The sequence below is a fragment of the Heptranchias perlo genome, chromosome 25 (genome assembly GCF_035084215.1).
Source record: "Heptranchias perlo isolate sHepPer1 chromosome 25, sHepPer1.hap1, whole genome shotgun sequence".
In the NCBI taxonomy this organism is placed as follows: Eukaryota; Metazoa; Chordata; class Chondrichthyes; order Hexanchiformes; family Hexanchidae; genus Heptranchias; species Heptranchias perlo.
The window spans coordinates 27,698,044-27,715,637 of NC_090349.1; the positions used below are offsets into that span (position 1 = coordinate 27,698,044).

The 17,594-nt window shown below is 39.8% G+C and overlaps 1 protein-coding gene across 2 annotated transcripts in view; it reads right to left on the bottom strand.

Moving 5' to 3' along the window:
* The window catches only part of brap (BRCA1 associated protein), a 42,134-nt gene extending 24,985 nt beyond the window's left edge, over positions 1-17,149 (bottom strand). The window contains exons 1-6 of one of the 2 annotated variants that reach the window (XM_068005870.1): positions 16,901-17,149; positions 13,818-13,982; positions 11,073-11,304; positions 1,871-2,060; positions 1,638-1,751; positions 899-1,047 (exon numbers count right to left, since the gene is read on the bottom strand). In XM_068005870.1, coding sequence (XP_067861971.1) covers positions 899-1,047; positions 1,638-1,751; positions 1,871-2,060; positions 11,073-11,304; positions 13,818-13,982; positions 16,901-16,976 — 926 coding nt within the window. In that variant the 5' untranslated portion in view covers positions 16,977-17,149. Of the gene's footprint in view, positions 1-898; positions 1,048-1,637; positions 1,752-1,870; positions 2,061-11,072; positions 11,305-13,817; positions 13,983-16,136; positions 16,157-16,900 lie in introns of those variants that run through there. The other variant, XM_068005871.1, reaches the window with a different exon arrangement.
* Positions 17,150-17,594: the final 445 nt, after the last annotated feature.

Consider the following 17,594-nt stretch of genomic DNA (forward strand, 5'->3'; position numbering starts at 1 on the left):
GGATTTCTGGCATGCTATCCTCTTTTTCTACTGTAAATACTGTCACAAAGTAATTGTTCAACATGTCCGCCATTTCCCCATTGTCAGTGACAATATCCCCACTTTCAGTTTTTAAGGGGCCAACACTACTCCTGACCACCCTCTTTTTCCTAATATAACTATAAAAGTTCTTTGTATTGGTTTTGAAAACCCTTGTAAGTTTCTTTTCATACTCTCTTTTTGTAGCTCTATCTGTTTTGTGACCCTTTGTTGATCTTTATATCTTTCCCATTCGCTAGGATCTGTGCCATTTTGTATGCCCTTTCCTTATGTCTTATACTGTCCCTTACCTCTTTAGTTGTCCATGGCTGTTTTTTTTGGCAAGTAGAGTTCTTGATAAATTAAACTGGGGTTTGTCCAGCATTTTTCCAGAAATAAAAGAGTCATTACTTTTTTTATTAACAGTTTCACTCTATACCACCATTCTTTTATAACTTGTGCAATGTATGGAACAATTCAGTTTCTCACCCTCTGAAATACATGTAGGCTGCACATGTATCTTTTTGAAAGCACCCATATCTGAATTGAAGTATATGTCAGCACTTGAAGCAAGATCTTCCATTTCAGCTTTATGTATCTGACAGAGATTTTCTTTCCACAGATGAAACATCAGCTATCAGATTTTAAATGCTGTTACTGCCAAGAAATTTCACTCTTTTTTTTGCTGTATAGGATTTGTGGAGTGTGCAGAGTAAAATCTGAATATATTTTCAACAATAAATCCTTTAAATAACATTGTTTTCCCACTGTACATCAAATACACACAGCAACTACTTAGACAGCGGGAGATGCCTCATGGAGACTTTCTTATTCGAATAACCATCCTGTATTTCCTCAGTTTAAGTTCTGTGCGACTTACGTTGTGTCCTCCCAGTGTTGCAAGCACTGACTATGAAAGCTGTGATTACAGAGTATTGTTAGGACTCCATTTACAGATTCGTCCATTCTTTCCAGGCACACAATGCACGGTGGTAGCTCAGTTACACCCATTACAGGAAGACTGGCTCCCTAAAGAGAGAAAATATAAAAAAAAATCAACATTTGTAAGGAAAACAAAGTCAGATTCTTACAACCACAATGGGAGAATCAGAATGTTCTTCAAACAGATAGAGCCCTTTAGAAGATCATAACTGGAATTCAGCTGAAGAATTGCCGTCAAGTAGACTCCACTGCAGCTAAGAAAAATCTACATTTTCCAGCACAAATATTCTTCTTCCTTTAACTCTATTATTAGGACTTTCAAAGTGTCAAGCTTCTTCCTTCAGTCAGAGAGGGAGAAAGAAGATAGTAAAAGTCACAGACATTTCCACAGTTGTTCCATCAGCTCACTTCTATGGGGAGTGGGGGGGTTGATCTTGATCATTTTCCATTCCTTCTTTCATCCCCCTCCCCTAAAGTGAGGCAGAGTGCAATGTTGCTGCAAACTACTCGTCTAGTTACCTGCTGGCAACCGACAGAATGTATCCATTGAACATCATAATCCAAGCAGACCAAATAAACTTATATTCTTCTGGTTAGGCATCCACTGCTGCCATTTAGCCACAGTATTTGACTGTATTACAATGCTGTCATGTTAATAAATATTGCAGAATACCTACATCCTCAGATTTGATGACCTCAGCCCTTTCCACGTATACCAGCTGACAAACATCATCCTCAATAGAATTAAATTGCCGACCATTACAGGCAGTATAAAAGCTGTCTGCTTCTGCCTAAAAATGGGGAAGGGGGAGGAAAAAGATTGCACTGGTCAAAGCAGCATTACATTTAATACTTCTACAACCCCAAATGCACAATTCTGACCAGAATTAAAAAACAATTTATTTCTTACCTGAGAACAGAATTTGACAAGAACCATATATTGGTTTGGGGTGGAATCTCTTATTATTTTCATATGCTCGATCGAATCATCAAATGGAGCAACAAACCTCATAAGATCATGGCTGGTCATGGTGGCTGGGACTGTAAGGATGCACAACATGGCACTGCGCCTCACATCTTCTTTTAATGACGTCATCTTGCTATCGAAGAAAAAAATGACAATACTTCTTAACTCCCGTAGAAATTGCAAGATGACAATGATGAATATTCGTGAGTATTAATGACAGATCAGAACTTAGTACCAACAGTTACTGAAACAGTATATTCAGGATCTGGCATTAGTGAAAACATTACCAATATTCTTGTTTCCCATAAACACTCTAATTAAAACTACTCTGAGGTATGTTTGCAAAACTAAATAAAATTTATTGCACTAAACTGTTTTGGGTTTATGACAGTTGAATTAAAGAGTTTTTCTTTATTCTTAGAGGAAAATATACCACTTGATATTCATAGTGCTTAGCTACCACAAAGCCAATCTTGCTAAGCAACAAATAAGTTGTACAAGTGCATGAATTGCTGCTCATCACTTTTTTAATCTAAAGGACAGATTTTGCTATCTAACATGGGTAGATTTTGAAAAATGAAACATTGATAAAACACTTCATTAGATTTTGGAAGATGTCAGCAGCAACATAATTATTCATCTTTCATAACAATAAAAAGCTGAAAATAATTACGGCAAGTATCATATGCACCTGCACAGTGACTTTTATTTTTCGTTAGCCTGTCCCCATACAGCACAGTTGGTAGTAAGGAGAAAAACCAAACACCCTTTCTCTCTCCCTACTTAACGACTCTTGAAACTACTCCACATATATAGGCCATTTCAAAGAAAGAGCAAGAACACAAATACTAAATTCAATGATGAATTCAGACAGCGGGGCAAGGGAGATTCAAAATTATTGAGCAAGTATGAGTTATGACAGCTTTCATATGATGTCATGGTAGGACATTCAATAGTAAACAATTAAAAGATCTGATCTTTCGTTAAGTTAATACTAGAATAGTGAACAATGCTGGCTATTGTTAAAACAAGTGCACAAATTGCCACTCAATCACGTTTCACTAGTACGAGAAATGTAAATTCATATATTTCCATTGAATTGCTACCACATAACACATTGGGATTCTATATATGGATGAAAAACATGCAGAATCCTGAATGAAAACAATGTATAAAGCAACCAAAACAAAAAATATTAACAAGGCAACAATATGCCCAGAAAACTCTATTTTTAAAGCTCAAATCAACCCAAGGGTTGTCATGCTGACCATTGCCACCTGAGAGATGTCACCAGCTAGCATGTGAAGTACTTGCTTTGCTTTCTTTTTACAATTTTTGCTCCACTTCTCTTTTCATTTTCTTGTTTGTTTCTCTTCTAAAATAATAGAAAATGCTATAAAGACTAAACAACATCTGTAAAGAGAAAAGATAAGGGGGTCATATGCTCATCATTTATTCTGACATCTCCACTCAAAACATTAGGCTATCTTTATCTCTTTACAGGTGACATTCTGTGTATCACAAGCATTTTCTGTTTTTTTCAGATTTCCATCATTTGCAGTCTTTTCTTTTTAATCTCTGCTGTTGCGTTTCTTCTCGTTTTTTTGTGTTTCTTGCTTTGTTTCCCTTATTCGTCTCTCTCCCACTACGTACACAAGTTGAAAGAGCCAGTTTCATGTCTCTGAGGCGAAGCCTAGCCATAGTGATCAGCAAGAGTGAAACTGTTCTACAAACCTATAGTATACGATCACTACAAGTTATAGCGGAATTTCAAAATGGAGTTTGCATACGCCAGGGGGTTCACAAGGGGACCCCGAGGGGGCACGAGTTCATTAGGTTTTTGTTCACCTGGGGCAGGGCAGACTCCGTCCAGTGAGCACGCTCCAGAATTTTGTATTCTAATTTGTTTTTTTGTATTTATTGACTTATGAGCACAATATATCTGTTGCTGTGTTCTATATTTTCTGTATTGGTAGCACTGTCATTTAGTTTCTGGACAACAACAACAAGTATTACATAGTGCCTTTAATGTAGTAGAACAGAAGGTTCTGGGCAATATTTGCTGGGGTGGCGGGGGGTGCTCTGAAATGTCAATACTTCTAGGTGATCTCCCATAGAGAAAAGTTCAACAACTACTTAACTGTAGAGCCATTCACTCTTGTTAAGTAACATGTGTAAGCACCACCTCCTTTAATACAAATTTCTCTCTCTTTCTCTGTAGAGTAGCCAGAGACACACAAATAGTATAGTATACTACACCACTGTTGAAGTGTATTAGGCCATGTTGAATATAGTATTTAAAACCAGATACACTTTGAGCCCGGTGACATATCAATTCTAAAATTGCCTCTCCCAGGAGATCACATGGCTGCTGGTGGGTGTTGTAAATCGTGATGATTACGAATGACAGCAGCACGATCAGTGAAATGGCACCGTTTTAAACTTAGATTCATTTGCAAAATAGGAGAGTACTTGAGCTATCCAACAAAATAAAATCTACTTCTTTATTGATCTATAGCTGCACTGTTCAAAATATTTCTGTTCTGAATTATAGTCAAATTATCTCAGGCCTAACATTAATCTAATCAGTATGATCCAATTCACAAAGCTGTCTGATCAGTGACCCAGAGGTCAGAGCCATTAACTATTTTCCTTTCAGCATTTCTACAGATTGCAATTGATGTGGAATCTAAACCTAAATTATGTATTAAACTTAATGGGTTATTTCATTAAAATATATTTGCAGTAATATTTTAAAACCCAACTTCAGTTCCTTTTGTTCCAATATAATTCTATTCAAAGATATTTCTAAATCAAGTTATAAATGTAAGCAGTTTTGTAGACAGTGAAGGCATTCTCTTTACATATCACAGATTGAACTACAAAGTTGACATGTCCAGTATACAATAACTTGTTAGATATTACCTCAATGACCAGCACATAAATTTCAACTTCAAATCTAATAGGCACTTCATTCGTTTCATTATGCAGCAAATCCACTTTCTACTATTAAAATATACTGCATTAAAACCACATTTCTCTAACCTCACTTGGAGGAGGATGTGGAGAATCTTAGTAATGGTCATAGCTGCAATGGATAAATGTGATTAACTAGAGGATCAATTAAAATGTGTTCTTGTAATGTTTTTAACTGGGCAGGGGGGCAGCAGCCATCACACTACAGTGCTGCACACTCAATTGGGAGACTAGTGTTCAAATGAGAGTAGATCTAAGGCTGCACTTACTCCCGCCCTACAGAGGACAAGCTCCACCAGTCTCAGTAATTTTGACGAGGGTCTCTTCCCACACCATTCAGGTGAGCCACCTGGCAAGTTGATCAAGAAGCAGTATTGATGGTCTCGACGGAAATATGCATGAACTAGACTTGCTCCAAATTCCCATTGAAGGGCATGAGGAGTGATGGGAAGGGAAGAAGAAGAGAGGTGTATAAAACTACACCAGACCTCCAATATTAGGCAATGCAAATGAAAAATCAATAATTAGAAACAAACTGCCTTCCACAAGACAAACACTCTGATCCAGAGCCAAGACAAAAATGCAGGCAGATAAATTTTCTCTTGTAAGCACTTCCTGCACTGGGAACAGTCAAGCATTCAAATCAAGTGTGAGCCCACAGGATGTGCTTGCAATCAGATATTGTTGCATTCGGAGTCTGGGAAAAATGTTAACTTGTTAAAAAAAATACATACCATTTCTGCTACAGCAGCATTTCAAAGATGGGAAAAAATCAAATGGCAATTGAACCCTACTTCAAGTGGAACCAATTGGAGAAAAAAAGTACCATGCAGTAACACTTCTACTATAATGAAATTATTTGTACACCTATGAAAAGCAGTGCATTTCTTTCTTACCCTTTAGCTCATGAGGACTGAAACTTACTTCACCAATAATGTGAATTGGTGCATCCAGTTATAAAATGCTTACTCTCCTGGTGTTCATTCCATTCCAGCTGCAGGAAGCAATCACTCTCAGGGTCACAATCCTTTCATGATATACACCATCAGTTTCAGGCCAAGATTTGGTCCTGAAACTGAATATACAATTCATCAGAAGATTGGCATCCTGAGACTGTCACCTACTGACGTGCTTCAGCTTACTGGTTTCTCCCTTTATCACCTAGCTGTTGATACGAGGATGTAGGCAGCAAATTTTAAATTGTACAAACTACTTCCAGATGTTGCTCCCCTTCCCATATCCATTGAAGCACACATTTGTTGGGGGGCTCCAGAGGCATCTTCTCCTGGGATATATTGAATTTTAACAGTAATATTGTGCATTCTGTTCACTTTAAACATTTTTTTAAACTCATAATTTAATTCATAAATTCTTATCTAAAAACCCTATAGGAAAAATAAGTGACATTTGGATTTATCATTAACCAACAGACCATCACTTCCTTAAAGGCTCTAAACATTCGCTCTTTCCTCTTCACAGAAATATTCCCCTCCTCCTTCAGAGACACATTCCCTCTCTAATCTACTGTCTCAGTTCATAGAGGCAATCTCCCCCACAAGCCCCCCTCCCTGAGTTTGTGCTTGCACTCTTCACCCCTACTCCCTCAATTCAGGCTGGCTTTGTTTCCTCTCACCCTCCCCAGCAGTTCATAGTGGCCCTCTTCTTGCCTCTCCCCCAGGGTGGCACACTTCCTCTTCCCCTCAGTCAATGCTAACACCTTTCATCCCTTCATTTTCCCCTCTGTTCAAGCTACCATTTTCAACGCCCCCCCCCCCCCCCAGTTCCATGGCACTTTACAACCACAACACATTAACTGACCTCTGGCAAACAGAAGTTTAGCACCCACTACATACTTGGTCATTGGGAAATGAACCAGAGCAGATAAGAGATGTAAGCGCAGGAGAACATCTAGGCAATAGCGATCATAACATAACAAGGTTTAAAATAATGATTGAGAAAGACAAAGACCAAAGTAATAGATTGGAAAAAAGCTAATTTTGAAAGGATGAAATGGAACTAGAGAAGGTAAACTGGGGAAAAAAAATTGACAAAGGGATAGAACAGCAGTGGGAAATAATTAAAATCAATAGAGTCCAGGAGAAACATATTCCTCTAAAAAAAACAAGAACAAACTAGCCAATAATGCAACACCATAGATGAATAAAGAGATAAGGGTAAAATTGAAACTAAAACAAAAAGACATACACCAAGTACAGAGTGAATAAGGGAGAGGGTAACAAAAGGGAATACAAAGAGGTTAGGAAAGAAGTAAAAAAAATTAGGAAAGCAAAGAGGAACTACGAAATGAAATTATCAAGGAATAGAAAAAGAAATAGTAAAGTATTTTACAGACACATGAATAACAAAAGAAAAAAAAAATCAGGGTAAGGATAGGGCCACTAAGGGATGCACAAGATAAACTCACAGGTAATGACAGCAATATTGAATAGTTACTTTGCCTCAGTATTTACCAGGGAGACTAACAAGGTGGGTATGAAAAGATCAAAAAAGATATGAAGACAATTAAGATAGAAAGGGGGGAGATAATTAATAAACTAATAAAATTTAAAGAGAAGATAAAACCCCTGGTCTGGGTGGATTGCATCCGCACATATTAGGGAAGAGATAGCAGAGGCACTATTTTATATATATATATATATATATATATATATATATATATATATATTCATTAGAAAAAGGAATAGAGCCAGAGGACTGGCAGAGAGCTAATGTTGTTCTATCTCCCTTTTTAAAATATAGGAATAAGTCCAGGGAAAGATAATGGAATCTTTTCTCAAAGATGTAATTGAAAAACATCCAGAAACCGAAAATATAATAAAGGGCAGTCAGCACGGATTTCAAAAAGGGAAATTCATGCTTGACCAACCTTACTGAATTCTTTGAAGTAACAGAAAGAGTAGACAAGGGTAATGCAGTAGCTGTAATATATTTGGATTTTCAAAAGGCCTTTGATAAGGTACCACAGTGAAGACTCGTGGCTAAGGTCAGAGCATGTGGAGTCAAGGGACAGGTAGCAGAATGGATAGCAAGCTGGCTACAAAACAGAAAACAGAGAGTAGGGGTAAAGGGTAGCTACACAGGCTGGAAAAAAGTGGGAAGTGGTGTTCCACAGGGATCGGTGCTGGGACCAATGTTGTTCACAATTTATATTAATGATTTGGATATGGAAATCGGAAGTACAATTGCAAAATTTGCAGACGACACCAAATTGGGAGGTATAGTTAATACAAAGGAAGAATGCAATAAAATACAGGAAGACATTAATAAACTTGCAGAATGGGCGTATAAATGGCAAATGAATTTCAATACAGATAAGTGTGAGGTGGTGCATTTTGGTAGGAAGAATAAGGAGGCGACATATTGCTTGGATAGTAAGAGTCTAAATGGGATAGAGGAGCAAAGGGATCTAGGGGTACAGATACACAAATCACCAACAGTAGCGACGCAGGTTAACAAGGCCATATAAAAAGCAAATCAAGCACTGAGGTTCATTTCTAGAGGGATAGAATTGAAAAGCAGAGAAGTTATGTTGAACCTGTATAGAACCTTGGTTAGACCACACTTGGAGTACTGTGTACAGTTCTGGTCTCCATATTACAAAATGGATATAGAGGCATTGGAGAAGGTGCAAGAAAGATTCACTAGGATGATACAAGAACTGAGAGGATATACTTATCAGGAAAGGCTGAATAGGCTGGGGAGAAGGCTGAGGGGTTACCTGATATGAGGTCTTTAAAATAATGAAAGGGTTTAATAGGTTAGACGTAGAGAAAATGTTTCCACTTGTGGGGGGGGCGGGGGCGCAAAACTAGAGGTCATAAATGTAAAACAGTCACTAATAAATCCAATAGGGAATTCAGGAGAAACTTCTTTACCCAAAGAGTGGTAAGAATATGGAACGCGCTACCACAATGAGTAGTTGAGGCAAATAGCATAGATACATTTAAGAGGAATCTAGATAAGCACGAGGGAGAAAGGAATAGAAGGATATGCTGATTGGGTTAGGAGGAGGCTCATGTGGAGCATAAACGCCAGCGTAGACAAGTTGGGCCGAATGGCCTGTTTCTGTGCTGTGGACTCTATGCAACTCTATGTAAGACCCATTCACCTGTGTCCAAAGGTAGGATAAAGGTCACAGAAATTCTAAACAGTAAATAGAAATTCGATGCATCTAATTTAAATGTTGCCAATTAAAAAGGATTACTCACTCCTCTATTTAGCTGTTTCCTGAAATATGGACCAACTGATGGGAAATGATCTAAATTGGGTGCATTAGCAATGACATATCATTCCATCTACACTGTGTGGTATTACTCCAGTGATGTTATTGAGGCCAACACATTCCATCCCAGCACATGAACAGCTTTGAATGGCTATTTGCTTCAACAAACTCAAACAATCCAAGCTGGCAACCCAGCAAATATTGATTACTAAATAATAGTCACAGAAGAAGTACACAGACAAGTTCCAAGTTATCTTCAATTACAAAGCAATATTTAATCAATCTAGTAATGTCATCAAGAGCAGCAGTTGGTGCTGAAATAAAATGGCAATATGTAACATGCTAGCAGAAGCTGTGTCAATAGAACTTCAGTGAAGTGTAATGATGGACATGCAAAATTTTCAGACTTATGTCCACTTGAACTGCGAAAAACACCCGAGTTTAACTACAGATTCTATCCTTTCTACATTACAACAGTGGTAACACTGCAAAAATACTTAGTTGACTGTAAAGCATTTTGGGATGTCCTGAGGTCGTGAAAGGTGCAATATAAATGCAAGTCTTTCTTTTTTCAAATTGGAGAGAAAATCATACAACATTATTGTGAAGTATTGGTGGTTATACATCTGTCAGTGAAGATGGCAGGAGTGGGGAGTAATGCACAATATTACAGCATATTGGCATGAGTGCAATTTTCCCAATTGAACACTAAGCTAAATACACCTAGTGACAACTCTTGCAAAGGATTATTGGGAATCTGGAGGTTGCCTATACATGAACAGTCATTACATGTCATACCACTTTTATATCTTCAGGTAATGACACTTTCAGCTTTCCAATTATGCCCACTTTTTAATACATTAGCAAAATGAATATATTGTATATTTCTGAAAAGCAATATGGAATCAAAATTAGGATAATTTGCAGCACCAAAGAACATTTCTTAATTCATCATGTTCTTGGAATAACTCGATAAATCAATTTTGGAATGCACAGGTCAGCCAGCATCTGAAAGAGAAAGGTACACTAACCTTTTTTCATATGCTGACCAATCTGCTGCATGTTTTCAGCATTTTTCTGTTTTTATAGCATTCCTACAGGTTTAAATAAAAGACATTAAGCTCCCCTGATAACCCGATGGGTAAAGTCAACACCCAGTATAGTGCCAAGTTGTAAAGACCAGAAGGTCCCACGTTTGATTTCTGGTTTGTGCTGAATTAGCTGATCTCAGCTGGGACAACAGTTGAGGAGTTACAACAAAACTCAGCAGCCCTAGGCATGGGAGGGTAAAAAAAAAGTTCGCATTCCTGAAAGCTATCCAGTGACACTTGCTGGAAGTGAGAATGTGTGGACGTCAAATGAGAACAAAATTGGATGCCCTACATTGTCAAAACCACCATCTAGCTCGCTCAAGGAAAGGCTATTTGGGTCAAGTACTGAAGATACAGTGGAACTTAGCCTAGCAAGCATCAACACCTTCAGAAGGGCACAAAATTAGGAGGAAAATGACATCACCGGGGGGCCACACACAAGTCTACTACTCAAAAACACATTAGTAAATAATAGGACAATCTCACAATGATTTGATAATGAACATAATGCTATCACTTCATCAATAGGGTATATTGCTGAAGGAAATGAGTGATGCCATCAATACTGGACTTTTCTAACAACTGGGCAGCATGGACCAAGGGGCTGAGCAGGGAACAGTAGAAGCAAGGAGCTTTTTAATAATACCTAAAGTTGAAGGTGAAGAGGAACTACATCCACAATAAAGCTATAGTTATGAACTGAGCAAACTTTCTCCAATTGCAAGGAAAGGAGACAGATTTGCAAACTACAAATCCTGACGCAAATTTTAAAAGACTGAACGATTCTTCAAACACTAAGATGCAACATGTTTAAAAAAACCTTTAAATTTCTCACTCAGTTTTGTAGAGATGCATGATTCCATGTACGACTTCAACTGATGAATTCCCACTAAAGAAAGAAATTTGGTCAGGCAGCTGCTTAGACGGCGAGTCTGGTACGTTCCCACTCTGATCTTTGCACACTTTACTACTGTCATCTGGATCAGCAGTACTTGCTTTCTCCACAGGGTCAGTGCCACACATTGTCTTTTGCTCAGGTTTCAGTGCACATTCCACAGTATCTTTGTCTGTAAAGAAATGCATTTCATATCAGTGCGGTCACAGAAAAGTCAACGACTCAAAAGGACATTAGCGATTAATGGGACAATCTCACAATGGTTTGACGATGAACATGACCCGCAGTTGCTTAATGAACAATAAGGAGCGAGTAAGCAGTCATGTCAAGGTCAGCCAACCATATGAATTATTTAATTACTGGGTGATTCTTTCAACTTTCAAAGCAAACAGATTTTTTGTTGTATCTGCAATTTTGGGGGATTTTCTTTCCATTCCCATCTGTTTAATCAGTTATTTTACATTTTGTCCACTTTTTTCCCCCACTTGGTTCAGATGGTATCACACTTGCTTATAAGTCAAATGATCATAGATTCAAGTCCCACTCCAGGTCTTTAGCACATGATCTAGGCTGGGGGAACAGTACTAAGGGAATGCTGCATTGTCAGTCAGATTCGTTGTTAAACTAAGTTCCACTCTGCTCATTCCACTGTTTCATGTTAAGTCTATTCAAAGAGCAGAGAATTCTCCCAGTGCTCTGGCCTATCAAAAACTGATTATCTGGACATTCCTCTCATTGCTATTAGTGGTATTTTATTGTGTGCAGCAAGGCTGACACATTTGTCTAGTTACTGTACTTCATAGTAATTGTTACAAATTCAGGTCATGTCATAGTTGTTTTTTCGGGTTCAGTGCCTTCAGTCACACATGTAAGCAGTCTGAGTGTCTTTTTTTTTAAAATGGGAGTTGACTCACACTGCCCTATACCTACTTGCAGTATAGCATATCCCAAGGATATAATTGTACCCCCTTATAATCTGGACTGGAGACTTGTATCTTTCACACAAAGGCTTCTTCAATCTTTCCGAGGGCAGACTGAGTAAAGATGTTGTTGAGACAGGGCCAAATAGGAATCATTAATCTGCTTTATTTAACAGCACATGAACAGAGTACCAGTTGTAATCAAGACTTACTTATTCCATTCAGTTTCATTTTACTTCCCATGCATAAAACAATGAACTCACCATGCCATTTCACACTGGTGCACTGTGTCACTCATACTTTCAGAATTATCTTTCTTTTTGTACAATTACTGGCTGTAAGAAACTGAACTTTTACATCTTGGCCTTCAGCCCAGGGCAGAAACTACACTTCCTGCTAGTTCCTTTTTTAAAAAAATCAAGTAAACCTGACCCTAGTGTCGGCTTCAAGTCAAGCTGACTACCCATCCACCCAAGAGTAGAATCCACCAGTCCAACTTAACAATAACCCCCAAGTTCAAATGAGTAGAGTTGTTGCAGCAGCAGTAATTGTGAACGATCACTAGAATGTAAAACTACTTTTCATTGTCCACAGCACTTTGATTAAGACACCCCATCTGAATCTTCCTGTACATCTCCCACAGCTGTTGTCCTGTGAAATTAACCCCCTGAAATCTAAGTTTAACTCAACGGTAGCATTTTTAACATATATTACACAAAGGTTCCCCCATGACGGCATGGTCAGAAATCCCAAAAATTGACATAATTCATGGTGTGAAACATTTTGAGAAGTTTCCAAAACATGATGAGGTGATATATAAATGCAAGACTATCTTTCTTTCAATGCTTTTGGAAGAGTGGAGGGTAAAAATAGGCAAGAGAAAAAAAATGACCACGATAGCCTTAAACTGCATGCATTTAAAATTAACATAATATAGTCAGGTTCTGAATTGTAATTCAGAAAGTACTGGCTTGTTATGGGCTCTGAGGAAGTTCTGTATTTATTTCAAAGCTTTTGTAGGTTATTATTCTGCAGAATGTAGTCAATATGTTGCTGCACTAAATTTCATTTTATTTTCTCCCTCTGCTCCTAAAGGCAGACTCATACCTGATCTTCCCTTTCGTAATGGAGGAGCACCAAGGCCAATTGAAGCACCCCTACTGCCATTCTAGCTGAGATCAGCTAACTCAGCCCGGATCAGGGATCAAACTCAAGACCTTCCTGTTCTGTAGGACTCAGCTACACACCAGATGTACCTGCTGAGCCACTGAAGGTGATAGGTGCACTGAATTTTAGCTGTAACTTCCTGTTAAATGATTAAAACACAAACCATTTACAATTATCCCATTTCTGCAGCACTATGCCCGTTTTTTCTTTCTCTAGAACACCTGTAACCGATCTGCTCCCAGATCTCTCCAATTCTTCAACCACTGCAGGAGGGAAACAATAACCACTGCAGGAGGGAAACAATAACAGCCTTGACACAACTGTCTCTTCCCTTTTATGAGAGGTATCTGATCTCTAGTCAGCAAAACAGCTGAGGGTAGAAATCAAACTTGCATTCTCAAACTCCAGTGGAACCATGCACGAGTACCCTAACACTGCAGCTATGCTAGTTATTTTTAATAACAGGCAGTCTTAAAACAGTCTGAATTCCTATTAAGTGAATATAGCTGACAAAAGGTTACATTTTGTTCCAAATACTAGCACTTGGCTTAGCATGACTTCTCTCTATTCACACACAGTTCCCTGTTACTTACTGTACCTTTGCTGGAGGTTATAGTTTCAATTACCATGTCTCTCATCTCTCTACGACCAATGTGCTGATGTAAGATGGTGGATTTTTCTCCAGTTGTTTTACCCTCCAGCAAGAGCTTTGCTGAACTGAGCGATTTCTTCTCTTTACTCTCATCATCTGCCATGTTGACAGCTATATAGGCAAGAGACAAAATAAAAAGTAGACTATTACAGCAGGGTGATAGTTTGTGCCTGTATATTTCCTATTCTCCATTAAAACAATGTATACAATAGTGGAAACAAATGATTTATCCACAACACAAAGCAAAGTGTGCAGCTTTATTCTGGGGCTCGAGATATGAACTTCCCTGTAACTTTTCTCCCCCCTCCCCTGCCCCATGATATAGGTCATCAAACATGACTAATGTACTTACTGGAAACTTCTACCTAAACAGATGGAATGTGTAAACCTAAAGAATTACATACCTCCTGACATACAGCAGTTAGAGGAGCTGTTCTGCCAAGATCAAATTACTCCTACTAATTTGTAGTTACCCTATATATAAATCCACAACTTTTCCTAGCAACCCCAAAGTTTATTTTTAAAATTTTTATAAACCATGAGATATTTTGTTACTTTGTTCTTTATATTTTTTTGAATCACTCAAATCTAGTAAGGCTTTGCAAGCAGCCTTGACACCCGGTTTATGTAGCATATCAGTACTAATACCCCACAGGAAAAATCAAAATTAAGCTATATGCTTTAACATTGCTTATTATGTGATACTCTTAACTTGTCACCTGAAATCTCTTCCATTACCAATGTCACCCTAGTGTTATACAATTCAAAGTGCTCTCTCCAGATACAACTCATGTTTGGAAAGACAACATCTTTAGTTGAACTGCTGGGTGTTTTTCATTATCCAAGTGGACTTAGTGTGAAAATTTCACACACCCACCGTTATGCTTTTCTGAAACCCTAGTGACAACACTAGTGAGGTAGTGGTTTGATGATAACAGTGTATGCTGGTCATGCATTTCCTAGTCATCCACTACAAATTAATTCTTAATGAATTTGCTGTAAGGTTGTCACAAATTTTAATCCTTTAGCATGGGCATCATTACACAAGGTGTAAATTGTTGTCTCAGCATCCACACAGATAGCAGTTTCTGGCACAAAGACTCTATAAAATCATCCCATCAATTTCACATTATCTTTTGAAGGAAAGCAAACCAGTAAATTGCCTGGGTGTGATTTCAAAGGTACAAACTTATCTCAGGGCTCAGATTGTATTTTATTTATTTTAGTGTCATGGTCTCATTTTGTGGCTTTCCATTGCATTGCCTGTACCCAGTCACAGCAAAAGGTGATCTACTCCTAGGACTTCACCAATGCAGCTTTGGCACTGGCAGCAGCATAAGCCCTGTCTGCAGTAATGAACCTGGCATCTGCTCAGCACTGCCACATAAAAGGGCACTAGTGGAACACAGTGAGAGCAAAATCACAAATACAAATTGCATCCCCCACTCTGTGGTACAGGCTGCTGGTGCTCCAATGTGCTGCCTTATCATGCCACTCTCCACAGAGCATTATTTTCTATCCAATCACAATTAAAATGGATGGAAATTGTATCCCAAAAGTTGCTCAATCTTAGCCATCAGTACTTAGTCCATCAGATTTTCTCAACTATGTATTTTTTCACAGTAATCATTTCCTTATAATCAGGGCCCCTAGTAGTGCATAACTCCACAATCAAAGAGTTAACAATGGAAATTCTCCCCATCACATAAATGGCAGAATTGGGTGCAGGAGAGACACGACAGATAATCAGCTTTGTCAGTAAGCTTCTTAGTTATTATGGAAGTCTCACAATCTTAAGTCATAGCCTTTTATATTAGTTGACTGTAGGAATAAACTGTATCTCTCACAGCATCTGATGATCCAACTGCTCTCATATTCCTGGTGGCCTGACCCTCTCTTACTGGCTGGCGGTGGGTAGCCGAGGGCTGGCTGGTGCTCCAGCCTCCCCCCTCTGTCATTTTAGTCTCCTCATATCCTCTTCTTGTCAGGTTCTGTACGTTTAAAATTCAAGTGCCTCTCTCTTAACTTGTGCTTTTAAAAGAAAATCTTAAAATTGGTGTTACACTTTTCTCAAGATACATAATTATGCAATGGTCACTTTGTAATGTGCTGGAGAAACTGGATTCATCTGCCTCAAAATCTAAATTCTCTTACGGTAGAAACTAGCCTTCAGGTGCTGCAGAATTCTAAGGACCCTAGTTATCGTTCAGCATGTTGACTTTAATAGAAAGGGAGAGAAGGAAGTTAAAGCTCCAACATACCTACCTTCTAGTCGCTGACAAAATTATTACATTGCTCTAATGCACAGTTCCTGAGCGTACACATTACAACAATTTTAATCGCTTTTTCCTCCTCCAAAACACTTTTCGACTCCTCTTAACCTATTTGATTCGCGACCTATATCTGGGCAATGTTTTTCTTTTCTGGGAGGAGGGTTAGTGTCACAAACTGAAGCGGTATTCTTTTATTTGGCACAACCTCCAGCACAAAGTTCCCGAGCCGATTCTTTTAATATACGAACACTCCTTAACTTCACAGAGAGACCCATCGGAGCAACAGCTGAACAGCGAGGCCTGCGCTTTAAACCCCACTTAATCATCCCCATGTTCCTCTTCCACCACAGGCCGAGGGAGGCGGGCATTTCTCACTCTGTTTACTCGTCTGATGTCGGTGCGGGCCGGGACTTCTCGGCTGATCGGTGCCGGGGCCTCGGCTGCAAGGGTAGAGATGCTCCTCAGGGGGGAAAGTGTCAGCTGAGCACGGACACAGTGTGTGCCGTGGGGGGGAGGGGGGGTGTGTGCCGTGGGGGGGGGAGGGGGGGAGGGGGTGTGTGTGCCGTGGGGGGGGGGAGGGGGGGAGGGGGGGTGTGTGCCGTGGGGGGGGGAGGGGGGGAGGGGGGGTGTGTGCCGTGGGGGGGGGAGGGGGGGTGTGTGCCGTGGGGGGGGGAGGGGGGGAGGGGGGGTGTGTGCCGTGGGGGGGGGAGGGGGGGGGTATGCCCGGTGCCCTCAGCACCCCCCCCCCTAACTCACCACAATATTCGAAACCTTCCGGATGGTGCGAATAGTCCGCCAGCTCCAGACGTACGGCGACCAGTGATACGCTCATATGTTAAACCCCACAGATCTGCTGACCGGGTTAAAAAAATTAAAATAGAATAAAATAAACGAACGAACGAAACGGGAAACGTCCGGCCAGAAACACCAGGGCGGGGGGAGGAAAAACCCACAAAACAACCGGAGCCGCCGAACGAGCTGCACCAACCAAACCCGCGTCCTTCCGCTTACTTCCGCCAAGCTCACCCCTCACCTCTGACCCTGGTGACGCAGGTCTGATTCCTCAGCAATTTGCTGCAATCCATGAGATTTGAGGCGATTGGGAAAATTCAACATCAACAACCGGCTGAATGGACCGGGGGAGGGGGGAGATCTTCAACAGTTTGTTGGGGGGGGGATTTCCAAACTGCTTGTTGCGCCATTAAGAAAACTGCGCCCGCCGGTGGCTTGGTGAGGTATTTACACGAGCGCCATTGGCGTAAATCCGGTGTAAATGGGCGCACGAAGCTGAAAGTGTGTGGAAACTTGCAGAGCAGCCTTTCAAGAGGCAGTTCAGCCTGCACACTTCAGCAGCAACTAGGGGAAAGCCAGGTAAGAAAGGAACAGTGCTTGATTTTCTCATTTCACTTTCATTGCCTGTCTCATCAATTTTTTTAATCATATTTTTCAA